The sequence below is a fragment of the Ambystoma mexicanum genome, chromosome 4p, assembly GCF_040938575.1.
Source record: "Ambystoma mexicanum isolate Mex_15411 chromosome 4p, UKY_AmexF1_1, whole genome shotgun sequence".
Taxonomy (NCBI): domain Eukaryota; kingdom Metazoa; phylum Chordata; class Amphibia; order Caudata; family Ambystomatidae; genus Ambystoma; species Ambystoma mexicanum.
In genome coordinates this window covers 1,230,149,008-1,230,165,167 of record NC_090927.1, presented here as the reverse complement: position 1 = coordinate 1,230,165,167, position 16,160 = coordinate 1,230,149,008, and the positions used below count along the sequence as shown (strand labels likewise).

The following is a 16,160-nucleotide window of genomic DNA, read 5'->3' as shown; positions in this document are numbered from 1 at the left end:
CAAATTCCTGAGAGCAGTATTGGTGTTGAGGAATTACGTGGGACGATGCATCTACTGTAATCCGAATGGACAATGCAGCCACATGACCTGGAGCGTTGATGAACATGTAAAATCAGCAGAGTCCCTGAAGGGGGTGGTAAAGGTCTGGACTCCAAAGAAGCACTTTTTGAAGAGAGGATACCAAGATGTGGAGACTGGTGATAGAATGGTCGATAAATCAACCAGAGGGGGGAGTGTAGAGGAGCAGCTAAATGCCTCTGCAGGAAGTCCAGCCCCTATTCTGCCTATATGTTGGAAACCGGAAATTGCGACATGTGCAACGCCAGTGATGGTGCTGATTACACAAAAAGCCTTTGAGACAAGGTATCCACTGAGAAAACCATATATGATGTGTCCCCGAAGATATGACGGTCTCCTGAGGGAGATCCCTGAAGAAGTGTGAAGATTTGAAAAGGAAAGGCTGGGGACATCAAAAGAAATGAGGGTGACGTACTAATAAGGATGACCGAAGAACAAAATTCATAGAGCTTATAGAATCTAACGGCGAAGTAAAAAATCGAGAATACTTTCATGTGCGGAATGAAGATTGCACGCGTCAAGAAGTGCTGCAAAAATGCAAGCCGTTTTATAACTGTACAGATGCCGTAATGCAAGTAGACTAAGAAATCATAACGGCTGGCTATACGTAGTGAATAGACTGCAGGCGGTGCCCCCAATGTATATATAGATTCTGGACATTCAATGTCACAATTTTAGTAAGTTCAACCCATGGAGAAAAAAGGATGAATAACTATATGTGTGTCGCAGCAAAGAAATAAGCCGAAGGTCGAAGATGGACTAAAGAAAAGCTGTTTGGCCTAGTGTCAAAGGCTAAGGCAGCCAAAACTGGTTATCAGTCCATGAAGAACAGTGAATGTGAGACGCCAAGGCATCAACCGGGATTGCCGACCCAGCCCTTTAAGACGAGGTAGCAATACTTTGAGATGAATGGGGATGCAGAAGATACTCACGCATCAATAATCAGACTAACTGAGAAAGTTGGCAAAGTTTGACTGTTTTAATGTCAATTATCTAAAACAGGGAGTATAACGAACATCAACGGACGTCTCACAGCATGATCTCAAAGCAGTTAATAAAAAACATGAATTATATAGCAAAAACTCGTAATTACCGACATCAACCTACGTAATTGCTGGCATCATCCTAAGTGGCAAACTACAAAAACCTAGTGGCAAAAGTGATTGGGTCTAAGGGAACATCTAGGCGTATGTTCCATACTAGTCTAAGAGAGTGATAGGTTCCTTAACTAAGCCCACCCCTCAAACAGGTCACTATGAACGTCACTAAATACACGACATCGCATTGGTTAAACAAAGTATAGGGCCACTTTATTACATGGCCCCATATTGGTTGGCACCCTTACATCCGTCAGTACTTTTCCATCTACATCAGCAGCATGCAGGCTGGTCTGCAGGTGCTGGTGGGTTGGTCTTGAACATAGCTTCCCACCAATTAGCATATCATCTGTCATCATCTCAGTGGTCTGCACGTCGATTAAGGCTTTGAACTTGGCCTTGGAAATGTTCTTTCCTTTGGAGAATGCGAGGGAGTGGAGGCAAGCGTTGTCTCCTTGCGTAGGTGTGGTTCATCATTATTGATCATTTTCAGCACTCCACATGACTGAAGACCACAAATTTGAACTCTGGTGCATTTAAAATACTATTATTTAATGAACCTCTGACCTCTTCTTTGTTTTCATGCATGTCCTCTGAACAGGAGTTTGTTCTTTCACATGATTGTAGTTAATGTCGGCTCATCCAAGTTCAAAATGGCCTTGGCTTCTTGGGGCTGGTCCAGCCTCGCCCTTCTTTGATTGACTCCTGTAATTCAATTGCTTTCTCAATTGCGACAAACTGGAAAAAGGCTTTCCTTTTCCTGATCAGCTCTGCTATAATGCGTAGTGGAAATGTCCATAGTTCACGCACTCCTCTATATATATATATATATATGTATATAGCTATATATACGTTGGTGCATGCCGCAATCTATTCAGCACATAGCTAGCCTCAAGAATACTTTGGGGGCCATTCCGAGTTTGGAGGTAGCCATGGTACTATTAGCACCATGGCTGCCTCCAAAATCGGTCCGGGTCCGGGTTCCTTGAATGGGGAGTTACCGGGTCATTCCAGCCTAGGAGGACCCGGTAAGTGCCCATTCAAAAAAACAATCCCCATTCCCATTTGAGCCCCCATAGGGATCAAATGGGAATGGGAAGGGGGCTAATAAGGGGCCCGCTAATAGCGGGCCTGTTATTTGCTCCCTGGTCACTTAGCGGCTCCCGCTAAGGGCGGCTGGTAAAACCAGCCGCCCTTAGAGGGACCCGCTAAGGGACCTCATAATAGGGCAGTAGGGGGTTAACGGCACCGGCATCCTTACCAGTGCCGTTAACCCCCTACCGCCAGGGTCGGAATGACCCTCCCCTTTGTCTGCTTGTGTTTCTTTGCATCTGTACACATGTAAAATAACTTGATATCTTCATCGTTTCTGCAGCATAAGACTCTTCATTTCGAGCCCAAAATGTTTACTTACCTTTGATACTTTCTTTGATGCTTATAGACTATCTATGTTCTCTTGTTTGTGCATCTCTTCTGGGTGCGTCAGTCTTACTTTGTATGATGTCACCAATCTGCTGCTTTGCTCATTTTTCATACTACTTCTGGGATTTCATTAAATTGGCCATCATACTGTCTTGTATACAGGTATGGTTTTCTCAATGGGATCTTACCTCCAGGATTCTCCTTGGTATTGGTATTTTCACTGGTACTGCACGTACTTCTCTGGTACCCAACATATAGGGAATATGAGTGAGATGCTTGAGGTGGGGTTACTGGGCTCCTTCTCTACACTCCCCACTCTGGGCGATTCACCGACCACTCTCCCATCATCCTTAACGTCTAGACATCCTCTTCTGAAGAAATACTTTTTCGGGACCCATATCTTGATTACTCCCTTCAGGCATCCTGCAGACTTCACATGTCCCTCCTTGTTCCAAGTCATGAGCATGCACTGTCCACCTGGACTGCAATAGATGCATCTTCCTTCATACGTCTTATGGTTATTTGGGTACAGGAACTCTGTTCTGTCAGGTGCATGGATGCTGCCTCTGTTCCTCTGATTCCTTCAAATCTCTGATTCCTTCATCTTTCAGCTCTTTGGTTTTCCATCCTGATTCAACATCAATCGTGATCTTTATTCCTATGGCCTTCTTTGCAGTCTTCTTGCATTGTGAGATGGCCTATCTGATTAAACAGCATCCAAGCATGATTATCACCAACAGGGCTCCAAGGAATTTGAACAAATCTCCCATCCATTGTGGAACCCACAAAAAGAGTGATCCAAACCAACTATCATCAGCAATGTCTTCCACTTCGTCACCATTTGGACTTGTAGCTTTGTTAACATCTCTATGGCCTCTGTCAAGGTGCCATTCTTGTCGTCATGAGAAGGTATGAACGTGCAACATGATTTTCCAATTTTTGCACAAACATCTCCATCCATAGATGTGATCATGTCTAGGACATATCTATTCTGAAGAGTCATCAGTCGGATGGCTTTCAGCTCTTCCTTGATAGCATTAAATCCCTTCATGGTAGTGTTGATTGTCTGCAGCAACTCCCATCTGGTTTTCTGTAACCATTTGGTGTTTGCATCTGTCTGGATCCAAGGCATGAAGATTATCGTGAATATCGATGAAGTCTTACTAAACAATCTGTGCTCATTTGGGATGGAGTCAAAAGCTTCTATTGACTTGGCTGGAAATAGTTCTCTCTCTTCATTCGATTTATCAGCTCCACAGATCTCTCCTTCCTCAGGTGAGCATCTGCTTTTGGAAAGCTTCAATGTTCAAATCACTCTTAGTAATCATCACTGCTGGAACATGAACATTTACTATGGAACATCGTCCTCCCCAATCCTTGGGCAGCTTCATATATGCTCTGGATTCACAAGCCCAGTAGTGATCCATGATCACTGCTCCCAATGTACATTCCTGGTACATCAAAGACTCAACCACAGTACTGATTCTCTCCAACTTTTCTTATGCCATTGTTTCTGAAACACAGCTTTGCATTTTCCAAAGGCACTATGTGCAAAGGTCCTCCTTTATCTTCGACCCATGTCAATAGTTTAGCAGGTTTTGGCCATAAAGGTTTTCATCCATTCTGTACTAGGTCAATGGTTAGCTGATAGAAACCAATGACTACCCACGTTCTGCAAATGATCACTCCTTCTTCCCATCCATCTGGTGAACGCACTGGTCCTCAAATCTGCATCTCGACTCTGTTCTTCCATCTATGAATTTCTTCTGCATATTTTCCTGGACTTTCAAGTCTTCTGTTTACTTCCCACCTGATTCCAGCTCCTTTTACTCCAGGTTTTTTGTATCGAATCACGTGATACTTAGTATGCATTCTAAGCCTTGTCTTTGTGTCTTCTCTGGATAGGTCCATTCAGTTGCCCATTTGAGATAGGCTTTTCGCCCCATGAACTGACCTCTTGTATGGCAGAGCGCAATGTGTGATAGACAATGTTCTGTCTGGACGTCTATTTCAATAGATATGAAGATTTTAGACTTCCCCATACTATAAGGCAGGAGTGCACACACAAAGCATTCCTCCTTTGAGGTCCTCGTTCCCACTTCTTTGTCGACCACTACTCCATCTGGTTTCACCTTTGTGTTGGCTAGCCTTTTATAGCCTACCCCCTTCCAAACCTCCTTCCTGCTCCCATTGGACTTCCTGGTCATATGCTCCATTTGGCCAAGCTCTGGCTGAGCTATCGGTTTGTGTGTTTAGGAAATGTTGTAGTCCTACCTACTTTAGTGTCTCCATTTGCTGGGTGGAAGCCATGTGCTTGGGCTGCTCATTTTTAAGGCAGCTTTCTTCCTGTGCTGGTTAATTTTGTTTACCCCCGTTTACCTCCAGGGTTTGGGGAAGATGTCTGTGTCTCTCCTGCAGTCCATTCTTTCTCTGTTTTTTTTTTGTTTCTCTGCCATTCCCCTGTGGTCCAGCTGGGGCTGGTGAGTCAGGTGTTGGGTGTCTCACCTCCTCTGGTTCCATCCTTCCTGGCTTTCTTGGGTGCATGCTAGGAAGGAGATGCAGTTCTGAAAAAGACAAAAGAGCAATCTGGCTAAAAGAGAGGTTGATGGGCATTGTGGAAGTGGGAGTAGTACCAGTAGTTATGTGTGAACACTCAGTCAGGGCAAAGGCTGGACCCTCCCTACCCCCCTCCAAACTCCCTCTCTATGCCTTGAAGGAAGGACCGGCTCTGGTATGCCCTCTGCTAGGACACATACCCCAGAATGGGAGGAGTCCATGATCCCTCCTAATATGGTGATGTACCGGACCCTGTCGCACAGCATATTTTTCCTTGTTCTTTGTCTTTTCTGACCTACTGAGGATCTATATCATCCATAGTACATGTTGGGAGTGGTGGATCATCTTGCGCGTTTGCCTAAATATTTTTTATTTTTAAACCTACTGAGCATGACCGAACATGAGTGTATGTTTGTGTGTTGGGTTTCCCGGATATTTTTGTGCATTTTGTTGTACACGTTATTGCATTTTGTCCCTTCATGCTTACTTCGCATGTACAGATCGAGTAATATAATTGTTCTGTCCTCAAAAAGTGAATATTTAGGCTTTGGGTGATCTGATTTTCAAATTCTTTTTGGCATGAACAGCTTCAGCAGAATGTCGCATGATTGTGAGAAAAATCTCAAACTGAATTTGACAAATTTGAAGTATGGGGATGCAGAGCTTTCTTTTTCTGCTTATATGGAAATCACAATGCCAAAACATGGCATTTTAGCTGTTATTTTGGGGTTGAAACAATGATAAAGGTTCCCCAAAATTCACGTGAGTGTTTCACGTCTGGCCATATCAATTGCATGACAATTATTTGAACTTTCATGGACGAGAACCAACATGCAGAGACATGTTTTTTTCTATTTTCACATGAAATGTGTCCTAACCCTACATATGCTGCCAGGACTGTGCCATTATAACATTACACTTCATGGTGCTCAGTTTATTGAAACCTGAAGGATAAACGATTAGGTTGGCAGTGCCAGGATTTGAGCACGTGACTTCAAATTGCACACAGATCCTGAGGAGAGGCATTTTCCTGGAGAACCACTGGTATTACCCAAATTGTTTGTTTACAATTTTTCGAATAACAGGGGTCCGAATTGACCTTCTGCACAATTGACCGTATGGTCATTTTTATATACATTTACTTTAATATATTTGTATAGCGCGGCCATGAACCCGAAGGCGTAAGGGCACTACAAAACACATAAAACAGAAAAACAAAAGACTGTGTCATGAAGCAGGGCCGAGCGGGAATATCACAGGCAAAAAGGTCGTTTAAGGGTATAGATATGTCTTTAGCCTTTTTTTAAAGATTTCTAAAGATTCGATCGATCTTAGCTCCAGCGGCAGAGCATTCCAAGCTCTGGGACCAGCAGAGAAGAAGGCTGAATCGGTTGCTCTGACAGTTTTGCACTTAGGTTCAGATAAGAGGAACGAGTCATTGGACCTAAGTGCTCTTGTGTTGATTCTTATGGGTAATAGTTGTTTTAAGTAGCCCGGCATTTTCCCAGGTCTGCACTTATGGACAATAGTCAGGGTATGAAATAGAACTCTAGCGGCCACAGGCAACCAGTGCAGCTCACGTCTCGCTAGAGTAACATGATCTCTGTGTTTGAGTTTCATAACGGCTCTAATAGCCCCATTTTGACAGATTTGTAGCCCGTTACTTTCAGATTTGTTAATTCCCATAAGAAGGCTCAAGCAGTAGTCTATTTTAGAGCCTATTATTGCTCTCGCAATAGTTTCTGCATTATCCTGAGAAATGAGAGGCCTTAGATGTGTTAAAAGTTTAATGTAGTATGCACAGGAAGAAACAATACTACTAACATGCTGTTTCATCGACAGATGTTGATCAAAGGTTACTCCTAGAGTTTTTACTTTTTTCAAAGATTTGATGGATTCATCACCCAGCTGGAAATTGTCATACTGTGAGCCAAGTTTAATAATGGTATGCGGTGAGACAACTACCAATAGTTCGGTCTTGGATTTGTTTAGTGCCAGCTTGTTATGAACCATATAATGGGTTGGGTTGGGGTAATAATAATATAAGGGGATTGGGTGGGGGTTTGGGGTGGGAGTTGGATTGGGTGGGGGCTGCGGGTGTTTCCCCCTGCATATATATCCTAATTGACCGTTTAAATTTGGTCAATTGTGCAGAAAGTCAATTGTTATTCGAACAATTGTCATTCGTACAATTCGTATACAACCAAGCCACCATAGAGCCACCATACTGCAGGCTAGCCTTATCCCCTGGCCTGCTTACAGTGTTTGAAAAATGAGTATCTCCTAAAGAGATGTGCAGGGTTGCAACTGGATTGTTTCGGTAATTCCCTCCTGCGGCACTGCAGTTTGGTTATAACACTTTTAGAGAGCATCTCTGTTCCCGGAGATGTTCATTGCTTCATATTGCTTATGAATGCTAAAAAAGTAATTGACATAGGAATACAAATATCATGCACATTTTAACATATATAGCAAGTGTAGGTGGTACAAAATAAGGTCTGTGTGCTGAATGACCCGTCATTTGACACTTGGCTACCCAGAATGCTCTTAGCTATTATTTCGCACATGTCCTATAAGTTTTTATTGCATATATATTCCGGTTTTAGACACATTAATCTCGCCCACGTAACCGCAACATTGTCCTCGATGCCACTAGAATAGGGCTTTCCAGTTACAGTGGAAAAAGCCACTTCACAAGCATCCAAGTACCTAGACCAATCTGCACCGTAGAGCCTACTTTTTGTGTATAAAATAAAAGGTTTGCTTTGCAGTGATGAAATATTCCATGGTTCATATTTCTTGACATTCCCCAGAATTTTAGAAATACGTTTGACTGGATTGATCATCTTTTGTTCCCACCCAGGTAATGGCGCTCAGCCAATCAGGTGGCTGAAACAGCGAGTAAGAATACACAGTCTCTGCCTGATGTTTCCAGGCACCGGAGGCCCTTACCAGGCAGGCAACATCTTTTTTTATGTGGGCAGTCATCAGGGAGCCTCTCCCTGTTTCCTCCCCAACTCCCCACACCTCAACACAAAACAAACCCCTTTCCCCCCCCTCTCCACTACCCCTCACTTGCCTGCTGCACGGGAGCTTTGTGTTGCGGTCGGTCCTGGGATGTACTTCCGCTCCCGGCTGCCACCATAGAAATGGAAAAGGGAATTCGTTTTTTTTCCGATGGCAGCAGGCAACTTTTTTTCTCTTTCTTTTTTCTTTTTTCTTGGTAGATTGGTGTCGCGCAATAAGCACAGCCAATCTCCAGAGAAAAAATCTAACTATTTGCATCCTGGGCCAAACCCAAGGTGCGAATAGCAATCACACCCCAGCAGGGGCGTGTACAGACCGATAATAGCCTGCAGCCCTCACCGGTGCCCTTGCTTTGCTCCGGGCTGCTTGGGCTCGGGCTGGTGGGCCGTTACCAGCCATGTACAGCCCCCTGCTGGGGCGTGATTACTACATAAATTATATGAATTCCGCATTCTCATATTTCCACGTGTGAATTAATTGATCTTTAAAAATGCTGATTATACTTTTACTTGTGTGATTGGGCTTTGAATTTTTTAATAGGGGACTTCTATTTAAAAATATGTATGAAAGATCTGATTCCCATCTGCCATTCGAATGAATAGTACATTTTGTTTTGTATCTCTTGCTACAGAGAACTACTTGACACAACCTGCCGCCTTGCCAATACGCTGAAGAACCATGGCGTACAGAAAGGTGACAGAGTGGCCATCTACATGGCCGTTTCTCCATTGGCTGTGGCAGCCATGCTGGCCTGTGCGAGGATCGGTGCTGTTCATACTGTGGTCTTTGCTGGATTCAGTGCAGAATCATTAGCAAGAAGAATCAATGATGGTGAGTGATGTCATACATCGGAAATCAGTGACAATTGTGCAGATGAGGGTCACCGTAATACATAATAGGTTATTTTTCATATTGAAGCTCCATACGTCAAATTCTAACGGCAAGAACATTGCAGTTCTTGGGATGTCATTGGCATAGATCCCAGGTCTCTCAGGAGGACGTAGCTATTAAAGAGCAAATGTGTTGTTGCATAATAAATATTGTCTATAATAACAAACAAACCTAGCAGGTTATCAAATGCATCTAATCCTGTGCCTAGCAGAGGCAGCTTTTGGTGCCAGGTGGTGTGGCTAATAGGGGTGCCAGCGGGAGGTTGGGGGGTGCACTCGGCGCCATGGTGGGCAGACAACCCCCGACCCACCTGGCTGCGGCACTGCTGCCTACTGCGCTTTAGAGAGTTAGTTTGTTAATTATCCAGTTCTATAATAATCAAGACCATTTAACAAACACTGTCAAGGGCTAGTAAGTTTCCTAGCTGAAGGTTTCAAACTACAACATGTTTTGGTAGATCCCCTTGCATGCACTTTCTAGCCTGATTCTTTTTATTTACAAGGGGGAGCATCTTGCTCTTCCCAAGTAATCAATCAATCAATGTTTATTCGGAAGTTATTTCCATTAAAATATCCAGACAATGTAGTTAAAACTACTTTTGAGTTTAGCTACACTAGCACTGCACTGATGCGGCTTCCGCTCCTTTTGAATGTAGCCACACTAGAATTTGTACTGATTTAGTTAATACTGCTTTTGAATTTACCCACACCATTCTGAGCTGGCATCCGCTCCATTTGAATTTAGCCACACTCAAATTGTAATGAGCTGGCATTGCTGCTTTTGAACTTAGCCACACTGTAACTGTATTGATTTGGCACCCACTGCTCTTGAATTTTGCCACATTTAAATTGTACTGATTTATTTGTTTAGATTAAGTTTAAACGTGCCACTCTGCAAACCATACACCAGGTAAAGTCAAACGGCTAGTAGTTAATCAAAATATAAACTTAATTATTAAATATAAAATATCAATAAACTAAAGAAACAGTTCATAGATAATTCAAAACACAGATTATGCAATTGATAAAATAGTGACTCTAGACATAGCAAGTGTCTCTCACTCTAATGAATAGTAGCATAGGTAGTTATATAGACATAAATAGTTTATGCTCTTTCATGGAGTATTGTAGTCTAAGTGATCGTTTGTTGAACACATATATATCGTTTAAGCTATTAGGCTTAGGCACTTTCTCAACATGTTTCAGTTCTTCAGTTCTTATTCTCTAAATGGTGAATATTCATCAGGAGACGGAGAATTTAGTGGTCAATAATAAAAAACACATGACTCAGTAGTTCGGTGTCCAATAGATCCTTAATCATGCGTGGTCACTGCTATCACATTACAAGCTGTCAATGAGAACAAAAAGACAAAAGGGGCTATTAGTGTTTTTTCTCTGTCTGAGATCTCAATGCCAAAATATGGTAAGAATATTTACCTTAATTGGTGAGTGTGGGTTGGTTTATAGCTGTATTTAGTCTTCTAAATAACCTAGTTCAGGATACGCTCTGTAAACCCGCAAATTGTGTTGTTAGCGCTCTACCTATAGTACCTACTTGCTCATATATATATATATATACACTACATCATATTATATGTGCATACATTCACCTGGTTTAAGTGGAGAAGCATCTGGCAGTGGTTTGTAGCCAGTGGGTTGTTCAGCATAAAAGGCTTACGTCAAGCTTAGTAGGTTGTAATGTACTGTCTAAAAAGTAGAGAGTGAAATGGTCAGCCTACACTATGGATTATAAAATACTAAAGAGTGTGGAGAGAAATCATGTCAGACTTACGCTTCAAGTGGTGAGGCTTTATTCTAACAACTGTCTGTAGGTAGACAGGAAATACCTTCTGTATCATAATGGTCCTAGTAGAAGTGGGGAGAATAATCTCTCATTAGGGTCATAAAGAGCGTGTGTGCTCCGACTGCATATTTTTTATCCTAGCACATATGGCTAAACTGAATATACAGCGTTATCTGGAGAAAAAATGCAGCGTTATCTATGTGTGGAATGTAGTTGCAACATCAAAGTGTATAGCCGGAAATATGTAGCACTCAATTTAGATGGCTAAGAATGCTTATATAGAAATCGCCATAGGTGGCAAATAATAAGCTCTGTGTTTAAAATGCTGCATGTTTAGGATTAATAGATAATATCGCAGAGCATGTTGGAGTGCCTAAAGGTAGCCAGCATATAGTTGATGTGCTTACTTCAACTTTATCGGCATACACCAAACACACATTCATAGGAGAGCGGCCTTATAGTGTAACATTCACATTCATGTTCAAAACTGTAAGCACAACAGCTATATACTGGCTACCTTTAGGCACATCAACATGCTCCGCGATATTATCTTCGCAAGATTTAATCTGAAGCTGTCATGACTTCAGTCGGGCGGCGTTTCTTTTCCTTATGGAGACGCCATTAACAGTTCCACCACGTCTGACGGCCGTCTGGGAGCACCGCTCTAGTGTTTTTCCAAGATGGCCGCCGGCGTTTACTACTGCCGGCTCATTCTGGCGTTCCTCGCGTTGCACCTTCACTGTTACTCTGCGTCTTGAAGGTAACGCTAGTGAACCTTTCCTCCGTGTGTTTTCTCTCCTGTGTTCCTTCCCTGTTTCCCGTCTCCCTTTGGCCTCCCGTTTGGAATCCCGTTGCTGTCTCGATCCGTACGGCTGTACTGGTCTCTCTCTCTCTCTCTCTCCGTTCCATTGCCCTTCTGACTTTCAGTCTGTTTTTCCCTCGCCCTTGCTGCCATATCCTTACCTCCTGGTACTTCCTTACTATCTGGAGTTTATTGTGCGCCCTCCTGGCTTCAATTGGTGCACTTATCACAGCAGATATTTTGGCGTCTCGTCTGCCTTCTGGTGATACTCCATTTGACCATCCCATCGAGCCATCCTCCGCTGAAAGAATATTCTCCTGGACTACGCTTTCAACTCTATCCTTCATCAGAACATCTCCTGCAGGGTTTTTTCTGCCCCTTTGGGCTTTTTTCCTGCTCAGGGGCTGGCTCCCAGGAGTCCCCGCTGTTCGTGTTATCTAGTTACCTGACAGTGTGGCATCCCAGGGAGCTCGCCCCTACTTACGTCAAAAGAAAGAAGTAAAGAGGACTGATAAAGTACAGACCCGAAGACGTTCTGGGAAGAGACCGGAACTACAAGAGAGGTCCACAGACGATTCAGGTGAGGAGGAAGGAGGGGATCGTTCGATCAACCTAGATAAACCTGACAGAGTGCAACGCCCGACTACCTCCATGGCTTCTCTCGAGCAGTACCAAGAATTGGTGGCAGCCATTCAGGGGCTTACCATAGAAGTGCAATCACTCCGGTCCGAAAATCAGTCCCTGCGACAACAGGTAGCAGCTCGTGAGGATGCTCGTGGAGATCTTCCTCCCCTCCCTTTACCTTGCGGGAAATTCAACGGAGATCCAAAGACTTTAAAGGTATTCTTGGATGCCTGTCAGTTATATTTCACCTTCCGCCCTCGTACGTATGAGACCACCAGGGCTAAGGTGGGTTTCTTAGTGTCTAACTTAACGGGAAGTGCCTTGGCATGGGCTTCACCGTTGGTATTACAGGCTGATCCAGCTACCGCTCATTATGATCAGTTTGTACAGCTCTTTAAGTCTCGCTTTGAACGACCCGAGGTACAGTATGCCTCTTATGAAGCAATCATCGATATCAGACAGGGTACGCACGACGTACAGTCCTATGTTACCTCCTTCATGCAGCTTGCCACAGATGCCGGATGGCCCGAGACTGCTCAACAGACTTTGTTTCGGCGCGGCTTACAAGAAGAGATAAAGGATGAACTGGCACGTATTGCACGACCTCAGACGTTTCAGGAACTTGTATCTCTCGCTCTTCAGATTGAGTATAGGTTGAGAGAAAGAAGACAAGAAAGAAGACGTCCACGACCTTCTCCTCTAACCTTCTCCCCAAATCCTTCCAGGGAACATTCAACCTCTTCTACTGTGGAAGAACCGATGCAAATAGGTACCACCCGAGGACCTTTAACAGCCGAAGAAAAAAAGAGAAGAAGGGAACTAGGTCTCTGCATGTATTGCGGTTCTAGCAAACATTTGCTCCGAAACTGCCCAGAGGTTCCTCCACGCCGACCGGGAAACGATACACCCCGAACCTAAACAGGGATAGGTTCGGGGGTGCTGGGATGAATCCCTGTACTAACACTTTATCTTCTCTTCCCCGTGAAGATAATCGTCTGATGATATTTCAGGTTAAACTGTCCCGGGATTCTTCTACCTTCTGGGAGGCTTTAGCCATGCTGGACTGCGGGGCAGCAGGGAATTTCATCGATGTATCCTGGGCTCAGGAGAATGACGTGCCCATTGTCCCAAAGAATCTACCCATTCCTGTCGAAGGGGTGGATGGCCAGCCTCTGTCCTCAGGACCTGTTACTCAAGAGACTCTACCTCTTAGGGTCGAATTGTTCCAACATCAGGAGGAAATGACATTCGACCTCATTAAAGCAGCGCATTTCCCGATCATCCTGGGGATTCCGTGGCTGCGTAAACATAACCCGAAGATCGATTGGTCAAACAATACTATCCAGTTTCAGTCGCAACTTTGTCTTAATGAATGCCTAAACTATAAATACTCCCTTGACTCCATGCTGGCAGCTTCACTCCATCAAGTACCGGAACATTACCAGGAGTATGCAGAGGTCTTTATGGACCAGCAACCCCACTCCCTTCCTCCTCACAGAAGAGAAGACTGCACCATTGAAATCCTACCAGATGCGTCTGTTCCTTTTGGAAGGATGTTTCCCCTATCCTTACCCGAGCGGAAAGCTCTTAAGGAATATCTAGACTGTAATCTACAGAACGGGCTTATTCAGGAGTCCAGATCACCCGCTGGAGCATCACTATTCTTCATCCCGAAGAAGGGGTCTTCGGAACTCCGTCCTTGTATTGACTACCGGGGCCTAAATCGCCTTACCATAAAGGACCGTTACCCTATGCCGTTAATCAAAGAGATATTAGAAGCTGTCCAAGGCGCATCTGTCTTCACAAAATTGGATCTCAGGGGTGCGTACCACCTGCTCCGTATAAGACAGGGTGATGAATGGAAGACGGCATTTAGGACTCCACTAGGGCATTTCGAATATCGAGTCATGCCTTTTGGTTTGGTAAACGCCCCTGCTATATTCCAGCGCTTTATGGATAAATTGTTTGCCGATCTCCTATTCTCTTCAGTGGTGGTATACTTGGATGACATCCTCATTTACTCTTCCTCTCTTCCTGAACATAGAAGACTCGTCAGACAAGTGCTAGAACGTCTACGGGAAAACAAGCTACTGGTTAAACCTGAGAAGTGTGTCTTCGAGGCCTGTTCGGTGTCTTATTTGGGTTTTATCCTCTCCCATGAGGGTATTCGTATGGATCCTTGCAAGATACAAGCAATCACCCATTGGTCTGCTCCAAGAAACGTTAAGGAAGTTCAGCGTTTTCTCGGTCTGGCCAATTTCTATCGCCAGTTTATCTCAGGTTTCTCCAACAGGGTTCTTCCTATCACATCACTCTTGAAGAAAGGAGTTGTCTTCATTTGGACACAGGAAGCGGATTCTGCTTTCCAAGCTCTAAAGGAAGCATTTACCTCGGCTCCCATATTGGTACAACCGGATCAACTTTTTCCCTTCGTTGTGGAAACGGACGCCTCAGGTGGAGCCATAGGAGCCGCTCTCTTGCAAAAAGGGAAGGACGGACTTGAACATCCTGTGGCTTATTATTCGAAGACTCTGACACCCAGCGAAAGAAATTACTCAGTCATCGAAAGGGAGTTGCTAGCTATCAAACACGCCTTTGAAGAATGGCGTCATCTTCTTCAAGGTGCCATGCATAAGTTTACAGTCCGTACCGACCACAGTAACCTTCGAATACTTCAACAGATGGAATGTCGCAATGCTAGACATGCCCGTTGGGCTTATTTTTTCTCTCAGTTTGACTTTGTGATCACCTATCTGCCAGGCAAACTGAATATTTTAGCGGATGCTCTGTCACACAGTCATGGGTCAGACAATGAGGCAAGTTCCAGCCACGAATTATTGTTAGCTGGCAAAGAAATTCGGACTGTGGCAAATACTTTTTTACGCGAAGTCCAGTGTGAACAATACAGTGTACCGATGAAGACTGAAGTAGCCTCTAAATTGGAAGAAAGAAAAGGGATTCTTTTCAAAGGTCAAGCCTTGTACCTATCCAACAAAAGACACCAACGACTGGCCCTTTCATGGTGTCATGATTCACCCATGGCCGGTCATAAGGGTATTCGTGCCACCAAGGATCTGGTGTCCAGACTGTTTTGGTGGCCGGGTTGGAACCAAGACGTACATTCCTATGTATCTACCTGTGCCATATGTGCAACCAATAAGTATCACTCATCCAAACCCTTAGGTCTTCTGCAACAGGAACCTGCACCCAAACAACCATGGACCCACGTGTCTACAGACTTTATCGTGGACCTACCTAATTCTGAAGGGAACACCGTCATCATGGTGACTGTGGATTCTCTAAGCAAACTGGCTCACTTCACCCCCTTGAGAGCATTACCTACTGCTCCTGAAACAGCTAAGACCTTTCTGAAAGAGATTGTGCGACTTCATGGCCTGCCAGAGACCGTGGTGTCGGATCGAGGTCCTCAATTCACTTCCCAATTTTGGGGTATCCTCTGCAAACAAATAGGGATTCAACGAGCCCTTTCATCTGGGTTCCATCCTCAAAGTAACGGACAAACGGAAAGGCTCAATCACACGCTGGAGCAATATCTTCGATGTTTCTGTAGCAGAAAACAAGATGACTGGAATGTCTTTCTCCCTATGGCTGAGTTCACTTATAACAATACCAAACATTCAGCCATTAAAATGTCTCCTTTTTTTTGCACCTTTGGTTATCATCCGAAACATCTGCCATTGGCAGAGATTCAACCCTCAAAGATTCCCGCTCTTGACCACCTTCTGAAGGAACTCAATGACACTCATGCACTAGCCAGTAAAACCTTGGACGCTAGTCGTCATACCTACAAGGTATGGGCTGACAAAAAGAGGAAGGCTGCACCTTCTTGGTCGGAAGGG

At 44.2% G+C, this 16,160-nt stretch overlaps 1 protein-coding gene across 1 annotated transcript in view; it reads left to right on the top strand.

Annotated features, from left to right (window-relative positions):
• Positions 1 to 16,160, top strand: part of ACSS1 (acyl-CoA synthetase short chain family member 1) — a 968,098-nt gene that overhangs the window by 245,800 nt on the left and 706,138 nt on the right. The window contains exon 3 of the mRNA XM_069606883.1: positions 8,812 to 9,011. Coding sequence (XP_069462984.1) covers positions 8,812 to 9,011 — 200 coding nt within the window. The remainder of the gene's footprint in view (positions 1 to 8,811; positions 9,012 to 16,160) is intronic.